This window comes from Opisthorchis viverrini (genome assembly GCF_000715545.1).
Source record: "Opisthorchis viverrini unplaced genomic scaffold opera_v5_254, whole genome shotgun sequence".
NCBI lineage: Eukaryota > Metazoa > Platyhelminthes > Trematoda > Opisthorchiida > Opisthorchiidae > Opisthorchis > Opisthorchis viverrini.
In genome coordinates, this window is record NW_008751906.1 from 442,917 (window position 1) to 465,873 (window position 22,957).

Sequence of the window (22,957 nt, forward strand, 5' to 3'; positions counted from 1 at the left end):
CTGTTAATTTTATTTACGCAGCACAAACTGCCAAGAGGACCTGCTTAGGAAACATCCCCTAGAGTTCTTAACAGACCTACATCATATCAGATACAGAAGTTGGTAACGGTGGTGCAACCTTCCGTCGAAGGGAAGAAATGATGGACTTGCTTAAGCCATGGATTATCTCAGTAATTAGCGCAGGATGACAAAATTCAGTAGTACGATAAACACAGATTATGGGCACTTGAAAACATCAGAGTTGGATTTCATCAACGTCAACAGAGTTTAGTTTTGTGGCACATCATGCACCCGAGAAATTCGAAAGATGACGCAATTATTTGCTAGTTTGTGAAAACTGAATTTCCACCCAGACAAGTATATTCACATAGTAGACGAGACCCTTTTGACTCCTTAGGCTAGATGTGTAACAAAATTATGTGATCTATCATCTTACTAACCATATCCGCAAACTTATCCGAACAGAAATAATAAATTATTCTTGGGACTCAATCTATTATGCCTAACTAAATTTCAGTTGTCAGGTCCCGTGTCTAAGCACCGGCAATATACACGAAAATTCCACATGTGTTAGAGCGGAGGGATCATTTACGTACCTCCTCTAGTCGTACTAGTCAACACAAACGCAAAAGTATTATTTTCTCCGATGCTTGATGGGCTTTTGTACCACTAGTCCGGATTAAATTATGTTAAAGGAGTTCCGTTTCACTTGGTTTTTCCTGAGTCCTATGTAGAATGGCGGTGGCCCAGGTAAAATCTTTGGTATTAAAATACAGTACCAACCGTGACAAATATTTCCGAAATATCAGAAAAAAAGTTGGCGTAAATTTTTTCAACTTGAGTGGATGACAGCTAATGATTCCGTACATTTTTAGCCTCCTAGTGTGAGTATTCTAGTGATCTACGATTTAACTGTCCTATGTATAGGCGCAAGATCCAGTTTGCAGTAACAATTTGCAACACCGTTTATCTTTACTGCTTTGTACAGTCATAGAAAAACGCTCGATTTTGATGTCGCTGTGATGCAATACGCGTCCCGATTCAAAAATATTAGTATCAATGGACAGGTTTTAATCATTTGCTTTATGCGCTCACAGCTCACAAACATTTTGCAGGATAAAGCCGGTTTGGACCATTAGTATTATACACAGAGAACTTGTTTTTCACTTTGGTCTGGTTCCGCTTTCCTTGGTGCCTAAGCGATAATCTAGCCAGGTAGCGATTTAAGCCCAAACGGTGACTACCTTACTGTTGAGGCTAGCATTGCTTGCTGCACGTTGCACGGCGAAGAAACCGGGCAGTAAGGTGCTGTCTAACTATTATGTCCTCAGTTGAACGTTCTGTGACAGCGTCAGCAACTTATCGTCACCCGACTAGTGCACTTTGCTTCCAAATGTATGATAACAAAAAGTTCTAGAATACCGATAGTTCCCTACTGTTTGCTGCTTGTTGATTGGGTAGACGTTTCGTGCCTAATGGACTTCCAAACTCTTCGTAAATCTTGGCGGTGCGCATTGATGGTGGAAACGTATGGAGGAGTGTTCCATATAAAAATCTTGGCTAAAATAAAATTCGAAGAGCCGTTCTAATGAGTTATATACTATTATTTACGGCATCAGACACGGCTTCGGTGATCCCATTATGTGCGCAAGAAATAGACTTATAAGCGAAATGGTTTTAAAGTGCGCAATATTGATATGAGCGCCACAGGGTTGGGTTGTGAATAACTTAGGCAAAATTTCCATATTTTCTCTGAGTTTTTAGGAACATGGAAATTCATTCAGTTTCATAAGACAAAAAGTGCCGCGAAATGAACTCGGAGCTTCCTGCCAGTGGTGTACTCGTAAACACCATGGATAATTCAGAGTGTGCATTTAGACATCGCAAGCAGCTGAACCATTAGTTGCATCTCATGCCGCGGGTTCAGACAGAACTCCGAGTAATTGGGATGATAAGGCATTGGAAAAATTATTATCAGCACGTTAATCTACGCAGGTAAGTGGCGGATTCTAGAATGCAAAAGCTTGATAGCAGAAGGCAAGCGAATACACACCATAAGCAGATGCACACCACAATGCACATCATAAGCAAACTTCGGTGATCCCATTATGTGCGCAAGAAAAATTGAAGTTTGAATGAGATATTTTATTTTGAATTTAATGGAACTTTTCAACTAGTATACCCTTATCATGATCTGTTATTTGTGTGTTCATAAACCCAGATCTGAAAGGAACAAACGTAAAAAATCATTTGCGACAAACCGGAAAGCGGAGAAATTGGATGGCGTTTTGGTGACGTGGCCTAGCAATGGATTTTGTTCTAAGAATCGGTGGGCTTATCTGGCCTACAGCGTATGAGGCCAGCAGAACGGTTTGGTTAGATGGCCCGGTTAGTTGGTTGATATACAGTGGGAAAGTGATAGCGGAGCGAATTATAATAGGGATGCGGATCGGCGCACCACAAATTCCCAAGAACATCAGAAGAATAACACTGAATATAAAGTGCACTTGACAAATCAGAATGCAGGAGGAATCCGAGAAGTGACACTGAACGCAAAAATGTCAGTCAGTTCTGAGTAATAGAACTACTGAAATAGGGGCTGTCGACGGACCAATTAAATGCACGAGCATCAGTCGACAACGTTAAATAAATTCTAAATAGACCAATCAGCCGATCTAGCAACTAGGCGCAGCTCCTAACATTCACAAAAACATTGTGAAAGTAAAGCTGGTTGTGGTAATTTGTATCCTACCTATGCAAAAGTTGCTGAGAAAATCGAAAGCATTCCATTTGTCTGGCAGATGAACTTAGTCGGCTGTGCAATTTTAAATTTCAGGTTTTACCACTTACCTGCCATGAACGTTTGGTAAACTGTGAAAGTAAATAACAGGTTAGCATTTCTGACGCTTGCGAAATGTCTTATTAAATACAGTTTGTTCTCAACGGCCTCATGAAGTACAGTGTTGTTCCCATTATTTTTAGAGCGTATACAATGGAGACAGTAGGGAACGTATGCCATTGGTTCCAAGACTGCGGTTTTCTTTTGGACTGTAGTGCTGCATTGGCGGTCCCGTTTTTGTTTCGGCAGTTATTCAGTAAGCCTTAGGCAGCGGGCGAACCTTGGCTGTGACGGGAAATCGCCAACGGAGAAAATGGCAAAAGAAGCCTACATGAAATGCCACTCACGCAGAGGGGCCATTGATGATGTACTGAGATGCAATGCCTGCCTGTAGTCTTCATCACTGCGCAGCCCACCAGCCAGTGATGGGACGTAAAACTACGATCGCCTGGTTGGTAGCTGAACACTAAGAAATTCATGTGTGGATGGATGGTCAGAATTGTGAGCAGAGACATAATTCCATCAGCTTCTTGATTTTATTTTACAGACGCTAAACAGTGCTCGTTTGGATGGTGCTTTGGGTTAGTGATTCACTTCCATGCCAAAGAAACGATGAATAGAGGATGTACTCAGAACAAGGAAAGAGATTTTTCTACTTTGTTGACGTCAGCGTGCTGCGTTACGCGCGGTGTCTTCGCTCTCGCAGAAGCAATTCAATATAGTCTACTTGCGTCGGCGAGAGTAGTATGGGAGTTTTAGCAAAACACCAACCCATCACAAGTTTTCATACACGGTCCCCAGTATTTGGGGCATTCAGGAACCTAATTACGGAGAAGCTCACAGGAACTTGAGGCTAGAACACCTCACATTCTGGGTGCTGACCAAAAGTTGGGGGGGGGGGTGGTATATAAAATCGGTTACAAATTAAGCTACTTGAAAGTTGTCGTGTAACTTCACTCAAGTAGAATTTGGTGTTAAATTTTAGAACTTCGCAGCAGTTGATGAACCTGGTGAAGATCAACAAAGAGCACTGTGATAGACCCTTGGTGCTTGTCTAAGACATTATTAAGCTGACATTTAGGAGCCTCACTTGAGATCGGTAATTCAAACCTCATGATTGACACTAATCGGAGGAAGATCGGAACGCAGTCAATGTTGGAAACTCGCCTGTTTCAAGATTTTTTCCTGCTGACTCAAGCAATCGGCAAATTTGCTGCACAGTATGGTTCGCTTTATGCCGTCAGTTTCATATTTCGTGGAACTAACATAATCGGCGAGGAGGTATGCGGTTTTACTTGTGGTCCTAGTGCTTTAAATTCGCCCACTGAAGATGCCAACTCTGCTACTGATGGAAGATTTGTGTCCTTTTCGCCTATATTACTGGATATGCATGCTAGATTTTTGGGTCATTATGTTTCGGAACTCATCAAGAGATCGTAGAATTCCAATCGCTGCTGGTTCGCAGAACTGCGTGATTGCGTAGATTAGTTTGATAATTGAGAATATATTTGGCACTTTTGGCTTCAGATAGTTATTCTCAATTATGCCTTTCTTATAGGGACAACAAATCCGTATGCTGCATTACATGGGATGGCTTCCGAGAAGTCCATTGCCCCTTGATTGATCAGCTGATCGCACTCCACAGGCTACATGGACTAGGCCATGTACGTCGTATACCGGAGTACCGTTAGCCTCGTCCAGTCCTCGTTGCAGTCCACTGCTATAAGTTGAAAGTGATGCAGAGGTGGTCAGTTCATGACTGAGTGAAAAAGCAAGAAAAGCCCTCTAGCCCGGAGGCCATGTTAGAACGGCTTTGAGACAGCGGGACGACACGGACCAATAGTTACTGACATCAACAGCGATGGCTCCATCACCCAGCAATTGATCCTCTTGTAATAAAGCTATCGACCTTAATGCGCAGATCCGACATCTGGGGCAGAGATTCATTTGTCACCAATGCTAATTTTAAAAATGCCACGGCATGTGCGGGTTGGAAAATTCAGTGTTTTTTAATCCTGAAGGTATACGAACGAAGAATAATCAGTGAAAGCATCCACCAAAAATCAATGTCATCATATGGTAATTCGCGCAAAAAAAATTTCCTTCAGTGCGCTATTATACATATACATTTACATGTATATAAGCGAAGTTTCAAAGAAGAGCAAAACCGAAATGAATATGGCTTGAAAGTATTTCATCAGCATAGGTCGTTTGCTCTTGTTAAAGAGTGCAGAACGGTTTAGGATGAATCCCGTAGAGAGCTCAAAAAATTACGAGCAAGCAATACCAGTAGGTTACAGTCGTGGTTTTCATCTCCTTGTGTTTTGCACTCCAACGAATTCGACGCACTATTCGGATCATGTCACTTCATTTGGGTTACAAGAACTGTTGCAATTTCTTTCACTGTGACGGTTTTAGAGCTTTTACAAGTTGCCTGTGAAAACATTCGATATGTATTGACTAATATAACGAGGAAGTGCGCGGTGCACTTTGGTGTATCACCGATTAGTAAATAGGGAAATCAAGGAAGACTAATGTGTTTGGCAGTGGAAACTTTAACAAAAGTATTCCAGTATTGCACACTGCGAACACTTTGAATCAACTGTGTGAAGAGCCGTCAACAGTTGCTGGAGACCTACTTTCGTCCTCAAAAGGTTCGTCTGCAATAAAAACATCATGGATATTATCCTCAACTTAAAGTTTGTCAGGGTAACAATAACATAGTTTGTTAGCAAATCAAAAATATTTAGAAAATTCCTGAATGAAATTGAACATGGTACATCGACCTCTTTAAAGCCCAATCGTGATTTTGTCTGGTGAAGTTGGTGTAAAACATGTTACAAACGCCAGAAAGTTGACAAATGAAAGATGGCTACATTTTTAAAGCCAGCCAGATGGTCGATAAATAAAGGATTTCTGAATTTGTTAACATCCCATCAGTTGAATACTGCACCGTTGTCAAGGATTTTTGGCCCCCATAAGGCGCACTCAATCCACTTGGTTTTTTATATAATTGGAACACCAAGAGGGAACAAACAATGGTAACCTCCTAGGAAGCTATCTCGCACCATATAAATATATTTGTAGTGACCATTTCCAGACTATCTTTTCAGCACGGAGTTTGTACATGTCCGATTCAGTCATGGTACATCTAGTGACGAACATTTAGTCCAAGAAACTGTCGAGGGTGATGCTTACACTTTGCAGAAAACCCAACAGAAAAAGCGTTAGTTTTCTAACTTGGTTAATATTAGTCTTCACCGGGGTTGTGAGAGCATTTTTAGAGTTGTGGGACGCTCCGGTAAGGAGTCATCGGTTGATATGAAAACATTTTGGTTCGCATTACTCCGCCCGCTCCGTCTTGTTTTTCACTGCATTTCCGAATCAGATGTTTTCGATAGTGAGGGATATTTGTGTTCATGAGACAACCTTCGTTTAATAAATCAACCATTGAATAAAAGCAGGATTTTATTGTCATTTTCTAAGTAACAAAGAAGCATTTCTGAGGTCATCTATAACGTACAGTATTGTTCTGAAAGGTTTTCCCGGATTCATTCCTGATAGGGGTCATATCATGGAGTAAAACTTAATCGTGGTAGGTTCCTCGCCGGACCTCCAGCAGACCTAAGTAACCAGCATGAGGAGGATTATCACAGGAAGACGACAGTCTCCCGTACCGAATTAATGTGGTTTCAGTTGTGGTGAGCCGCTGCTGAAATTCCAATGAAGCATTTGCTGTGTTTAGAAAGAACCTGATGTGACCCCTAAGCTGATTTGCCCTGAGCGACGCTGAACGAACTATATTGTAACCACGTGATGTGCTTTGTCCTAAAGCACTGAATGTTTAATTTCTTCCATTAAATCGTTTGAAATTGAAATGAAGAAAATGAATGCACTTTTGCCCGTCTACGAACGCTTTGTAAATGACAGAAAGAGCCGTCGGGTACCCACTGGAGTCTAATTTTAATGGTTTGCTTGCTGATTTGCTGTGGAAAAGAAATCACCTTTGGGAGTCGTCTCCTGTTACGTCATCCACAGAAGATAATTTCGTTTATTCATTCGCACCCTTGCAATTTTCATTGCTGAAATCATGTAACCTGAGAACCCATACTCCGTTCCGCCAAGATATCTTAGCTTCATGACAAATATGGGTCGTTTCCTCTCAGTTTGATTAGTGTAAAAGATAATTTCAAGCAAACCTCACTAATGAGCTTCCTAACGTCCGAAGTTGAAGAATGACAGTATGTCGACATACAAGCTTCTTGAGGCATCAAAACATCACTTTTGCTCACAGGAATACAAAAATTGTGTTTTAAATCATAATAAACCTTTGAAACGTCGCCTTGTTTTTGTATTTGTACAAATCCAATACTAAACTCGGATGTGTTCTCAACCAGTATCCGTCAGCCTTTTTACAAGTAGAACAAAACAGACGAATGGCATATGTGAGTTGGTTTGTTTGAAAGGACCAATAACTAATTTGTCGCTTCGAGTTCCGTAATTGTTGCAGCTATAAATGGTTTTGGTGCTTGGTGGATACGCTCAAAGTGGTTGGTTAGATTTACATCTTTTGGTATCAGTCCTGTTCAACAGCTTTCAGTTCTGTTGACCAAACTGTCAACTGTGGTTTCTTTGCTTCTAGGCGTTGGGTTTCCATTTCAAATTCGTTTCCGTCTTGAGGTGTCAAATCGTTTAAACCTTGCCTGCCATTCTACACTGCCCGGTTGTGGTAAGATATGGAATGAATTAATACCAATATAAAACGCATCCGCATAAATTAAACATTTCAGTTATCTAAGAGAATGCCTTGGTGTCTTGTCTGTGCATATTTAGGAGAACGCGTGCAGGCGCCCCTATGTTTACATTTGCTTCAGCTGGAGAACCCCGGCATAAACACTACGTTTAGATAACCAGGAAGGCTGCCTGGTTTTTCATACTTGAAGGATGTAGTCCTGAAGTTCACAGAAGTATTGGGTTTCTGCGTTCCGTCTTGCTTTCGGCAATTTAAGGTTTCGTAGTAAGCACGAGAAAACCATCGAGACTGACAGATATCCACAAGCTTGTATTTCCCCCATGCAGCTGATTTAGAAATGACCAGCTATTTGCCGTGTGACTGGCTACATAAGACACTATGTAAAGATATGGCCCATCAACTTACAATGTTCAGTTATACTTTTTGCATCTGCACAAGGGTAGAGATAAGACAAAAATGCGGATGAAACAAGCATAGTAAGCTAAGGTGTCAGATTCATAGCAACCAATGAGCACAACTGAAGCAGTTTGAGAGGTTAGCATCAGAAAAGTAAACAGTTACATTCAATTCCGTTTTTATTCTTATCTGAAAAATAAACAAATTGTTGAAACAGGATACGAATCTGTCCAACACAAAGCTAGTAGTGAGAAATACTTTAGAAAGTAATCCTTATGTTCACTATATGTCAAAAATGTGTTTACTGTGATTTCTAGTCATGAACTTCATTTACACAGAGACAAACCGTCTCAGTACTCTTGATGAAAAGGTAGTGATTGAAAAAAACTTACATGCAAGAGCATTTTTCAAACCTGCGGATACCAATAGAGATCAGAGCAATGCACCATGAGGGCTTAATCATACAGCGCACTGCGTGGGAACATAGAATAATACATAGTAATATGGCGTATTTAGGCCGGAAAATCTATTTACTTAACGAAGACTTCAAAAAATGGTTAGGATTAACTATTTTTGTTCGTCAATCTGACTCACAATGTTAGGTCACAAAAGTTGAATGCTGCTATTAGGAAGGTTGATTCTTCGTAGATTTAGTGCCGTACATTGAAAAGATTTCTTGGCTTTGTGAGGCAAAGATGAAAACATTCAAGAAAAAACACGCTGATCAAGCTTCAATAAGGCCTGTACTGATTCGTCGAGACTTCACACTCATCTGGGTAACCGCATTTTATTTCCTTGTGATTTCGTTCTGTAAAAGAAGTCAGTCCATGCTAAAAAGAGCTAAAGATCAATGTGTACTTGGTTCATCCTCATAGGGGGGTAATAACCAGTAAGCAACTGAAAGATCGCCAGTTATTCGATTTTTTGTCATTCTTAGCTAGTGTTCGGGCACAAAAGCTACGAGTCTTGAGCGAGTGGTTACAAGACAACCTCTGTCTCATCACCTCCCCAGAGATCGTCCTTCTCTCACAGTTGAATCGTGCAAGCACTAAAAACTTCCCCGTCAGCTCTGCGCCACGTCAAACAAAATTAAATGGAGGAAATGCCATGTTACGTTAGAACCGGCGTGCAATGGTGCTGTATTATATGATTAACTGATACTCTGTGTTTGAACCTATCTTGCAAAAGCACATAACACGATGAGGGCTTTGGTAAAATGGTTTGAGATTCATGTGTACATAGATCTGACAATTGAGAATCTACTGCGGAAAACGCTGAAAATGAGAAAGGAAGATGTCTAATGTTTTGGCATTGAACATCACTGGTTATTATCTACGTCAGAATAGCTTAATGGTTTTCACTAGTTATGTGAGCAAAAATGTGCGGTTGCAAGACAAATCTAATTTAACTCGGATGTACTATGAAACTATTCTATTAAAACTAATCTATGAAATTCTTCTAACAATCCTTATGTGTTTGCTGGAGGTAATACTTTCCAATTATAGCCAAGAAAATGTTCGTCAGAATTTCTGAACATTTTTTGAGACGAAAGATGTTACTATGCTACAAAAACGATCAATGTATGCGTGATATACAAATGATTCATTAGCATTCCGAGAACCCTGAGGGGCCATCAAACTACATTAAAATGTGCAACTTAATAGTAATATGCCCTCAAAGCTCAAAGGAAAAAAGGTCTTGTCAGTCATATGAGATGATATTTCTTGGGGGGAGCAGTTTTAGTTGGTAATCAGTGACATGATATCAGAATGTCTGTGTGATTACATCATAAAAGTAGACCTTGCCTGTGGGCTAAGGATATACCGAAGCAATAACAAGAAGATGTTTATTGCTGCAAGTTGTAGAGTTTTTCTCGTGCATTGTACAAGAAAGTGAGTCGCTTTTAATGTGCGAAATGTTGAATGAAGCCTTTCTCATAACCGAGAAGGGATTATGAGGTTAACGAACGGCACTTACTATCCCATAGTTGCTGAACGGCTAAAAGTGTAAGTGATATAAACTAATGAAATATGCACATCGGTTTTCGACGACAGGCGTTAGCTTGGTCAACAAGTGATCATCCCCATTTAATGGAAATATGGGGCGGTAAATCCAAAAACATGACGCTGAATCAAGGTGAGCTCAGCCACATGGACCAAGATGATTGGGTGAAATTTCTTGATTGCGATGCATGAAAACTGAAATGTGTTTCCTATGGAACAAATAACACAATTAGGGAGTCACAGTACTTTGTGTAAGCACTCACTATGTAAATTTGGTCACTGGAAAGTGTACCTCTAAAAGCACTTTCTATGCTATATACGTCCGTGCCAAGAAGAATGTCAACTAGTATTATGATCGGGTAATAGCACGATTTCGCTTCATTTAGTTTAGAACAACGGCAGTTCGCTGGGAGTGTGAGCTGACAAAATTCTGAGAATCTCCAGTAACGCATGGAAACACTCACTTTCGTCATACATTTCAACGACTGTGAAAAAAGAATATAAAAAATCCATGAAGGAAATATATACAATGTAATAGAACTAAGCAATTCTATCTAGCAAATAGTCTTCCAGGAAAACAATTTTGATGAAAAAAATTGCATGTAATTTTGTTTATCCAATAAAATGGAAATTTCAGTCACAGAGTGAAGATTCCTCGACACCTGATTAGTCAAATGCTGATTCACGTTTTCTAACAGAGTGTCACATAGTTTCACTGAAATGAGGTTCTTGCGAATTTAAGATATCAGTAACAGGCATCATTACCTATATTTAGCATGATGGCCATTCTGAGTAGAAATTTCAATGATGATGATTGATAAACACACATTTCAAGGCAATATCGTGAACTATCGCTTGGATGCAATACATCGGCAAAATATGGATGACGATGAGCGCCATGTATGTGATTTACACTTGGGTACCGAGCTGTGCGGCGTTTTTTTGGTTAACACCCACGATAACCCCCGGTAAACTAAAATTCGCGAGTCAGGTCTTGGATTTCCGTTGAATGCTTTTTAGTAAACGCATGCAAAGAAACGTTTGTGCTGAATTTTGTTGGGTGTTAAGAAAGAAGGATTCTATTTTATACAGTGATAAGCTAAGTGTTTATTTAATACAGCGCAGACACTCAGGTCCTATAAAACTGCAATCATGAGTTGAAGGGACTCTGCTAATCCCTTCTAAATGACATTGACATTTTTGTTCATATCTGATGACCTCAGTTCTGCCTCCAAAATTAGCGGGGAAGACAGATTTTTGACGCCGCCTACCATCTGTAATTATCTACAATACCCAGTTATTTCACCGGTTAGTGAAGCGTTTTACATAAAGAATAATTTCTGGTAATAGAGACGCACGACTGAAGTAAATGCGTACATTCGCAGGTCAGGAGATGCCAACAGCGTGCAGTCCATAGAATGTGTAATTTTTGATTTTGTATCCATCAGATATTCCCTACACTGCGTCGGGCCGTACTTAGGGAGAAAATAGATGAAAATGCCCTGGGGAACTTGGAAACTAGAAAAATGTCAAAATCTACTAACAGTCAGTCACGCACGTTATAGTATTTTCGTTGTTCTAGTACTTGGTATTCGCATCATCAACTGCGAAAATAGCCCATAGTTTTGATAATAATTTGGCGCACGAATTATAAGAAATTTCCGGAATTTCAAATTTATGTTTGTACTTGCCGGAATTTCCCGTTCCACAAGTGTTGCTTTTACTCGTACAAGGTACTTGGGTGCATACTGTCACAAACCACACCGACTATGTCTACTCATGGCGTACTGCCTTTCCAAAAGCTCAGGTCTGTTATGTTCGTCCGACAGGCCAACAAACGGTTTGTTTGTTCTTCATTTTACTCTGTGTACGGGATATAACTGCAGTAAATTTCCGCATTCTACATAGATGACTTCCGCCAGCACTAATGAATAAAGTATACCACATGATCACGTGCTCCCGATAAACCCATATAACCATCGGTTGTTGGTAAAATGAAACTAGTATTTGAAGCACGCAGAAATACAGGAGGTGATGTAAGTAAACTGGAGCTTTTACTGGATTCCAGAACACAAGATATGCTGGATGCTTCAGTTGGGAAATATTCCGGTTTGCGCGTTATTTATCTCCTTTATTTCTGCTCTGTGTTTGACGCAGGCCATTGTACGTTTTATTTAAATGGTTTTGTATGGTGGTTTTTATCAGCCTCATGTTAGAACACGAGACGTTTCTTAAGGTTCATTGCACCGATGTCATTAAAATCTACATACGCGCGTAATGAGCTCTAAAGTTGCAGAGTTACTATCGAAATCGGATGCTTTGTTTAACCTTTTACATCCATTTATGAGCATTCAACACGACTCCAACCTTGTAGGCTTTTACACACATTCAACTTTTACCTACTTTTCCGCGTGTGTTTGACGGAAATTCCAAAAGCTTTTTATCTTGGTCTGGCGAGGTAAAGTGTGTTTTTGATAGTGTTAGACGTTTATGTCAATCTACTTCCATCTAACAATTGTTTGTTTATACATTACGAATGTCGTAGCGAGCACTTTAAAACGTACGAAATTTCGGCACCACTCAATTTTAAGTGTTTTAAAGTTTCATAGACAGGATTATGCCGGATTGGCCCGGAATGATAACAATGAATTTCAAAATCGTGGGAGTACAAAAGAAAGCCACATGAACACTCTTGAAATAAGCGCACCGATTGTGTACTAAATTTTACATGTATTTAGTGCTCAACAAAAGACATACCTGGCTTTATGGTTTCGTCAGCTGCAAAGAGCATACGATTAGGGGTAAAAGTGTGGTTTTACTCGCTACTGGGTGAAAATATAAACTAATATGAACGAGAAAATGATGATCCACTGAAAGTTTAGAGCAAACAAATTTATGCATGAAAAAGCACACGTACTCCATGTTTCTGGTGTCAGTTCTAAGTGGGAATCAATATTAATTAAATTAGTCAGACACATTTACTTGAAGATGGGGAACCGCAAAACACTATTCCAAGCAAATGATAATAAATGTATGAAGTCTCATGATGAAGGAAACTTCTTGGAACAAAAAACATCTATCGAACGAAGAACGAATCATGAATTCCCCAAATTTTTTCATCCTCAAACGACGTCAAAATGAGCCCAGAGATTTCACAGATCTGTTGAATCTGGTAATCCTGTGTTTAAAGGTAAGCATTAACTTGGGTATTTGGTAACCAAGTTAGGCAGTTTATCAATTAAGCAACTGCGGACATTAGTTTTGGAGATAAATTATGATGTTTCAATGCTTTCCATTAAGGTTATGTTGATCTCACACAAGCGAGACACACAAGTGAATAGCGACCTTTATATAGAAATTCAGCAGGAGCGAGATAGTACCNGCAGGAGCGAATAGTACCCTTGACCAAAAAAATATTTCAGTCATGAAGAAACGAGGAGGCTAGAGCGAGAAAACTAGAGATTTATCATGAACACTTGGCCCAAAAAAAAGATGGCTAATTGTATAGCAGCGCAAGGAATACCCTTAGCTTAGCTTAGCAACAATAAAACAAATACATTGAAAGTGTAGCGTGGTTATCAAACTGTGGGATCTGCTCTGCCCTTACAGGCTTTTTGGTTCATTTTTTTCTCTCTCGGTGGGACAATATTAGTGCAATGTGTTGTTGACAAGAACTTTGTCCAAGCGGCGGGAAAATAGATTGCGTATTCATGTACGTCGTTAATTTTATTGCCGACCAACAAAATGGTCTGCTATCAATTACTATTTATCGGGAATTCGTCATTTGGTAGCCAACAACTTGTGCGGGGTTTCTGAAAAAGAAATGTCACCCAATGCGGTGGACGTTAAACTAACCAGCTAACTAGCTTTGGCGAGCTCCCGGGTGTTTCCTACTCCAATCAGTTGATACTACCGTAACCTTGAATGTCCACACACCTGCTGATATTACTTACATGGGGATGGTGGCCCAGTTTACTTCACAAAGCCACCAAGACTTAATCAGATCTCATGTGTTGGCATCTGGTAAATTAGGAACGGTGTACAAGCAATCTTTTGAACACGATCGGAAAAATTACGGAGAAAAATACGTGCAATGCTGGGTGCATATTTTCTAGAAATAGCGTACGCAAAAAAGGGCACGATCTCACTGATCGTCCTCCAAAGCTTAGTATTCAAGAACAACGGAGATGAACCACCAAATTATACCAGCACCAAGTGACAACTCTGAGTCTTAATGCAAGCAAATCAGTGCGAGCAGTAACGCGACTGGTACTTGTATATTGATCATTTTGATAGATGAAATGCGCTGCCGTGCTTGGTGTTCACACTGATATATTCATCTGACTGCATACATTTGATGTGTAGTAGGGTGAAATGTAATACTGAAATTTAATGAGGCTATTCTTTTAGAAAGGTACTCACGAAGCTTTGGCCGCACTGAAAAGTAAATCGTGTTATAACTGGGTGATTCTGAAGTCATTATTCAATCCAATAAATACGACTTTAGGAAATATATCGCGTAGAGGAGAATGTGCCTCAGAAACGAGGAAGTTTGTCCACACAAACGTTTTCTTCTCTGTTGTCCATTCATTTGCTGTATATATATATATATATATATATATATATATATATACGCATTCGATATGCATATTCGCGGCAAACTTAATAATACGTGGAAGAAATGCTTTGAGTTCAAGCTTTTTGCTGGAGATCACACCCTGTAAACGATACAAAACTTGTAAGGAACATATTGTTAAACCCACCACAGGTACTTTAGAATGAATGGGTATCGTAATAGCTGAACTGTAGTTTGCTTGGTTGCAATGACTTACCGCTATTTTGCAGCTTAATTTTTACTAAACATGCAAGGATTAGTTTTGGAACAATAAACCACGCATAATGGGGAGGTAGCTACTTACGGCACTAATGTGAGTTTGGAAATGTTTTCAGCTTTACTTTCAGGGATTTGTTTTAAAACGCTACGGTGATTTTTCCACACCCATGCAAACGATATATGTAGTAACCTAAATCGTTGGCACAACGAACATAACTGAAAGTAGCACTCAAATGCCTGTGGGCAAGAAGTTTTATGAGGAAGTGTTTGTTTACGTATGTATGCAGCTACCAGACACAATTACAAAATGGGTGTCATCTGTATATAAGAGTAAGCATTAGTGAAAACGTTACTCTAGTATTCGTTGTTTGCAGGCACTTTGAAAATTCCAAAATTTTTCATCTTTTCTGTAATGCTCTACTCGTAAGGTTGCTGAAAATTTGTCAGCAAACTTATGTGTAGAGCATTACGAATATACATCATCGCGATATCTCGTATATCTTAGCGAGTGAAACATGGGGCGGCCTTGTGCAACACATTCAGTTGTCTGGAAACATCACCAACGAGTGATCCAGCTGGGTTTCAGGTAAGTCTCTTGTAAAACTAGATTCATTTACAAATAGTTGTATGTCGATAATTTTACCTTTTGTTTACCATACAGTAGCGTTTGATAAAATAGAAGAAAGGTGTGGAGAAACGTTCAAATGAGAAATTAATAATGGACTAGCTGGTCACTATGTGATCGTAACGTGTGCATTCGGTGATCAAAAGATCTGTGGCGCGCTCTCCAGATTCACACAGCCAGTCAGTCGCTCGCGGCCGGAAGGTTTAATCTTCAAATCGGGGTTTTCGAATTTTTTATGCTGACGGTTTTTGCCGCTGATTAGCTGCAAATCCAATGAGTGAGCCGTATGTTGAGTTTTGACGCTTGTGCAGTATCTTCTTTACGTGCAAGTCAAAAGTTTCATTAAAAAACCATGTCATTATTCTCCAAAGCCTTGTTTTCCGTAATTGAGTGAATCCAGTCCACATTCATGGGCTTTTTTAAATATTAAGGAGATGGAACAAGCACGACTGTTTACGGAGTCATCAACTTTGAGGTTTTTGCATTGAAACAAGGGAATTTTTGGTACAGACACGCTTATGTTATCCTTCATAGGTTTGCTTCACGTCACCTTTGGATAGCCTTAATCTGGGTGATTGAACTGCTGATAAATGAACTTTTATATGTTTTTCCAACAAAATACAGGTTACTCACTTTTTTCGCACTCAACCACCACTATAACAATCATGGTGAGTATTAGGAAATATATTATAATCAAGCAAGGATATGGAATCCAGTCAGAAGCGGTAAAAGGAGATACGAACTCACGTGATTGGTCATTGGCTGTGACAAACATTTGGACATTGTTTCTACCAGATTAAACTAGATCATTTAGGCATTTAATAAGGCCTACGAACTATACAACACAAGATACAAGAGATGGGTGGATGAAGAGTTATATTTGCTTCAATTTAGACATTATACATTTAGATCACCATTATCGGTTTCGTCAGGGAAACCTGTGACTTACGATTGTTAAGACTTTCCATTCCTTTATGACAAGGCAAAAATCATATAATATAGCACAGGAAAACATGATTACTTGGGATTCAGGTCATGATTAACAAATCTCAGAATAGTTGAAGAAGTTGAAGTATTTATACCGCACCAAAAGATTCGCTTATGACAGTAGATTTTCCCGAACCAATCAATAAATTTCCTGCTGCTTCCTCAGGGAATATCTGACAGCAGCCGTGGTCGTGGGGGCACTGCCAGAGATGATTCTCTCTTTGGGTTCATCTATTCCGTTCCTTTCCTTCTGTTTCACATCCATTGTTTTTGATATGAAACTGACTATCTTTGAAGAGGCATCTGAGTTCTTCCGTGTCAACATAAGAAGAAACGAAAAATCTGGTGTAATATGATACTACAGGACACCTACAGGATGAGCTTTGTATCAAGGTTTATCTGCCCCGCTCTCAAAACGCGAGATTATCACAATTATTAAACAATCCGAATCTTCCACCCTAATATAATGGTAAGGCTTGAATGTTGCAATGGTTCAGCGGGCTACACTGGCTTGAACTTGGTTCCATGATGTGCAACAATGCCAGAAATGTCAAAGGAGAGCTATCAGATCAAGTGCACCGAGACCACGTGCTAGCAGGTGACCAGGGGGTAAAGTCACATTTCCTTCCAGGAGATAAGTGTAAGGCCAGTAAGGTGTCTCCCGGGGTGACTATGTTTGTGGAAGCAGTGATGCTGCCTCCCCGGAGGAAGGGTGGATAAGAAAAGGTCATTACTAAGAACCGCACACTCCAATCACCCAATGGTGTACAATTAGATCCGATGCATTGTTCTGTGTTACCAAAATACTTTTAAAATCAGAAGTCCATGGCTGTCCAAAAGGCGCCTGCTGCGTTCTGCCATGTCAGAAGTGAGAAAGAAATCCCTTGTGGTTAGGCCAACCTTCTGCAGCCGAGGAGATCAAATAATGAATCATCGGCTGCAAGCAGTGGCTAGATGGCTCAGTGGTTACAGCTCCCGTTAACATAGAGGAATCAGTGGTAGCCAATCCGTGTCTTGGTAGAGGGGTATGATAGGGAATACGAAACTTCTGGGTGCTGTCGTTGCTGCTCACCTTCCAGGATTGAGACTGCGTGATCCCCACTGCACCTGTTTGGAGGCGTTCCAAGATATGGCTGCCAGTATGGTGGCATTCTTGTTGCAAGTGTCAATCAAGATTGTATGGGAGAGTATCTGGAGATGTGGGCACCTTGGAATTATTGCGGTAAACTGGCACGAATTATCCTTTTTTTCATCGTTATTTTCTTCACAAAAAGATTTTCAAGTAAATCAAGGTTGTACGACAACGAAACGTCTGTATAGAACATGGATATCATGATGTCGAGTAAGACGATGATAAAGGTATACACATCTGCATAGTTTGCCCACCTTTGGTTGATATACTGAAGTTTCTGAACTGGAAGATCGTACTGGTGACATAGGGACCGTTGCTCCATTGTTTCATATTCTTAGGATTAATTTTGGCTTTCTACCTATTATACCACTGTGCACAAAAATAAGCGAATAGAGTGGAAGCAAAGAATTAAACTGCATGGTGGTCTGGTAAACTAAGATGCAGGGACGGTCCAGACTGCGCTGAGCACAAATGGATCACAAACATAGTACAGCGCAGTGTTTGGGGTCAATCTCAAAAGTCAAGTGAACGTTGATCACACGCACAAAATATATGAACCAGAAACACTCGTGATGAAATAGATATTAATGATCAAATGTTCATAAGAAGACGTCCATGCAAGTAAAATATCATTAACTGTTGAGGATGTCAGTATCCTCGAATGCTATTTGCTTGGCCAAATTTACTTTCTGAAAATTTATATTTCAGACATTCGCGAACTTTCCACCATGTTGTAGATTATTAATCAGAGGGGATCGCTCCTCTTCCTGTTGACCAGTTACACTTTGTGCGTGCTACTTTATCATTCTTCAAGGTGGCTTATGTATACATGAATATTACGAAGCTGCCTCCATATTTCGCTTTTTTGTTGGAACAGAAAATGACCACCGAAGGTCCAGTTATCTTCCGTCTTCGCTAGAAATGGTTTGGATCGCATCATATATAGGGATTTGTGCGCTGTTCTCAAGTCGTGTGTAGCCGCTAGTCGCACCCGTTTAAATACACAATTCTAACGCACCCCCATATTTTGTCGCAAAGTTACACGGACGATGTTACCATCAGAGTTGATGAAACGTCTGCAGTCAGGTCGCATAGGCCCCTTAGGAGAACATTGTTCACCCAGCATCACGCTCGATAACAAATCGTGTGTCGTTTTCTTTCAGACGGTAAGTATACGCTTCTATAACTTTTCTGTGTAGGGAGACACTGGGAGCTTTGTGAAAATCTCGCAGTAGAGTATCTTAAGTGCGAACACAGTAGGCATAGTGGGTCGTTTTGTAGGAATCACCAGAATTGCTGGAATTACTAATGATTGTGTTTACAGCCATTTTGCAGAAGCAAACTTCTGCACATTATCGATTTAGTAGTATTTCCGCTGTATTCGTATTCAGCTAGAACAAAGTGAATGAAGGTGATTTGCGGAATACCATGCATGATTAGGAACTGTGTCACTTACGTTTCGCCAAAAATGCCTTCCACTCTGCAGAAAGGGCAAGAAAAGATGTTCAAGTCTACTAACCTGGTTACAGTGTAACAACCTTTGCTTACAGGTATATCAGCCAACGGGTTTTCACATATATTGCAATCACACCTAGAATGTCTCCGATGTACCTAATCTCGCAAAGACCCTGCCTCCTCATTAGGTGGCGCTAAAGTTGCAACGCAACTGGCAAAGTCTGCGAATTGATCAGCTGTCGCCCAATCAATGGCTAGGCAACTCACCCAGTTCATCCATATTTAGACACGTTAACAACAACTGCCTAAGTCTGCAGATCTAGGATGCATAAAGCGCAAGCAACGAAAAGTAGACCACCTGGAAATATCCGGAAAAGTGTTGATAATAACTACTGACAGAGGCGTGTAGTCCAGCATGATCAATTTTGTGGGATTTTAAGGATGAACTGCGCGAAATCAAGAGGTACAATTTACGGGACAGTAAGCCACAGCAAGGAAATAAGTATAAGTTTTCCTTGTAACTAGAAAATGGAGCTGAGTTATGGTTTTTTTTGGACTGCAAGAGGATAACTCAAGGCTGTCGAAACAAAACCATCAAGACAAACGTCCACAAGAAAAGCATTTACGTGCATGCCATTCTGGAATGAAACGTACAGAAAATTAGAAGTGTATCTAGGACAGATAGAACGAGTACCAGAAAACCCAGTTCTGCGGTTTGTTGCTGTAAGGCCAGCAAATCTAATCAACATTTTTATGCACTCACGAATGCAAAGTGCAGACACAAACTAACAAGGCCGATGATCGCTTTGTAGAGTAACCAAATTTTCAGGGACTTGTTTGGTGTTAGCCAATTGTATGACCAAAACCAGCACGCGACTTGACTGGATAGTGCCACGAAACTTCCCACAGATAGCTAGTGGGCTTGCAGGCTACGTTCACATGTGACAAAATTCAGGTTATACAATTACACCTTGCGAACATCATCATCGGAAGGAACGAAAACTTTCACGAAAATTTTGTGGAACATCCCCCAACGAATTATATGGGTGTGTTGAAATGCCACGTTTCAGTTTTAACCAAACGAATACCAGCTGTAAGCAATTCCGATCCAGGCAGCGTTAAACATCTTTTTAACAGTTTTACATGTGGTGCAAGGAGATATACCAAGCATATCTTAAGCACAACTGATTAAACTGCAGTTTAGATCATAAGACTATTTTGTTTTTGAAAACCTCTTGGCGCGACAATTGGTGAAACGATCGCTGAATAACTCAGACGCCCAAGAAACATTTTCTAGAAACACGGTACATTTCAGAATTAAAGGCACGACAACGGCAGTACTGTACGTCATTTAGCCGGTATTTCTCAACCAACTACTAGTTCCTTAATTCTCAACCCGGCAACAAACTTCTGTGCTAGAGTGTGAAGCAAACTTTTGAAGGATCAACTATTAGATTTCATAACTCTCTTGAACTCTGTCGGGAATATCTACTGAACCCCTGAAATCACCTCACAACGCACACGGACAAGTCCTGCTACTCATATTTATTAGAATCTACGCATTTCACTGTAAAGGTCATGCCACATGAAAGTCCAAAATATGTAAAAGATTAGAAACAGTTATTTTGAAGGTTTATAAGGACAGTGATACTTAGGCGGATACGTTCTATTGATCCGATCTAGCTGTGGATTTTAAAAATTCACAATTTTAGCCTGGTGACAGATATTTTCTGTCACATAAAAGCTGCAACTTAATTTGAACTGTTTCGGAACACGCAAGTCGTTATCAATTTTTACTAATTCATCATGAGCATCGGTTTCCTTTCGCAAAAGATTTTGTTTGCTGCACCTAGTAAAAATCAAAGTTAATTTATGGCATAAAATCATGGACAGAACTACACGTTCGTGGAATTTGGTCACCTTTACGGGCAGCTGCAACACGGATAGATTTTCCTCTTGTCTGATCATTTAATCATGCCGAAATCCTTCAATTCAACGTACCTTTAACTTCCGCAACCTTGTATACTAAGTCAAGAGTAAGAGTAGTAAGACACTGGTACACAAACGAGACACAAAATGGAGTATCTTGCACAAAACTTAGGGTTAGAATTGAGACTGACGTGTTGAATAGATAAGGTGAGAAAGTTGAGTTGCTGGCACCAAATTCTAGGAGAATTTCCACTGTTACGCCAATTTGAAAAGTTGACAAAAAATCACACATGAAACGGTTTCCTCCCAAATGAGATGAGAGTTAAAAAAGAACTATTGAACAGCCGTTTTATTCTGTCAGTTATGGCCCATAAGCACTGTCTGGCTGTTCCATCCTCGCTGGTAAGCATCGGCAGGGTAAATCTGACGAAAGCTGGAGTTACAGGTGTTTGAACACACAACAATTTGACACGGGTAGCCAACCAACATTATGGTTAGCCCTAATTTAAATACCTAGCACCACACAAAATGCTGAATGTTTTAAAGTATCCCTTTTGCATATACACTTGTGTGGGGTATTCATTAAATCAATACTAAAACAGTTGTGTCGATCCTAAAGAACGTGACTAATTCATACAAAATTCAGTAGACTAGACGGACTGTATGAGACTGATTCCAACCTGTATTCGTAACCTTAACCGTTACCCTAATCAGAAGCATATTCGCAATAATTCCGGATTGAGGAATTTTAATTTCTTACATTGATTACAGAAAACAGTTCCACATTTTTCACCTGACGACAAAGGCAAAGGTCTTGAACTCTTTGTTTTCTTTGCAGAATGGTCTGATGTCCATTTTATCATGTCAAAATATGCACTGCTTGATATCAATCATTGTCGGATAGAAAGGATGTTTTTTAAAAATAATTATGCACTTTAGAGCAATTATGAATGTTTTAGGGGTTTCGGACCGAGAGTGGCTTGAAGATTGTTAAAAAGATTTAGCGGCAACTGATCACGGAGCCAGAAGAAAAGGTAGTGGGCGCAAATGTCGCTGCATTTGACTTGTATTCAATTTAATGTAGAAATCCTCGAGAACGGTCGTCCAAGGCAATTGAAACGCAGGTTACAACAGCCTATTCTACTACGCTATGTTTTGACTTCACAATTAAAAAAACGCCAAATTATAAATGTTATCCTCTAGAAAGCTGCATTGAATTAAAGCAAATTGTGTCCATAGGTTTGGTAAAGATAGTATCTTCTTTATGACCTTGAAATAAAATAGCATAGAGGACCGGATAGAAATAACACGTTAACCAGATATCTCTCATTACTGCACTTATCCAGTAAAGCCTTTACTTGATCAGCAAACAATGATTTCCAAAACGCTGACCCACACACCCTCCTGACCAAAAGTACTTTCTAATTTGATACTCATCAAATTTACATGTTTTGATATGTAAAAATTTATACAGTATGTTCTTACTGTACTGGTTTTACAAGAAAATATTTCTATGAAGAATGCGAAACTCACTGCTGTTTTCATTTTCCACAATCTCTAAATTGTGCGAATGTCAAATAATTGATACATTTTCTTACTAGAAACAACCCGTGTGTTTCATGCTATCTGGCAAGTATGCACTTCAAGGAAAGTGTAACTAGTCTTGGAACGCTTTACGAGACACATGAAATATCGAAGATCTGTGGAATGAAATGTGGTAAATCCTATAAAGAGGTATACTCTGAAGAAGACATTTGGCTCTTCGGAAGCGCTAATTCCGTTACTGTAATGAAGAACGCATGCGCGTGAATGAGTCTGACTGCACAACGAGGATGAGTAAACCACAAAATTTGAACGCGAAAACGGTACGAGTATGAGGTCAATGAATGATTTCCAAAAGATCATAAGCAATAAATACTAACGAACGAGAGTTCAAAGAAATAGTATTGTCATCTCTATGGATTTCCGAGATTACACAGGGAAAGCGCACCTTCCTGGCCAGTT

The 22,957-nt window shown here is 39.9% G+C and overlaps 1 protein-coding gene across 1 annotated transcript in view; it reads left to right on the forward strand.

Moving 5' to 3' along the window:
* Positions 1-5,083: 5,083 nt before the first annotated feature.
* Positions 5,084-22,957, forward strand: part of T265_09007 (hypothetical protein) — a gene marked incomplete at both ends in the record, with an annotated part of 28,934 nt that continues 11,060 nt past the window's right edge. Inside the window, 2 exons of the mRNA XM_009174966.1 lie at positions 5,084-5,128; positions 15,331-15,411. Of these exons, the coding sequence (XP_009173230.1) occupies positions 5,084-5,128; positions 15,331-15,411 (126 nt within the window). The remainder of the gene's footprint in view (positions 5,129-15,330; positions 15,412-22,957) is intronic.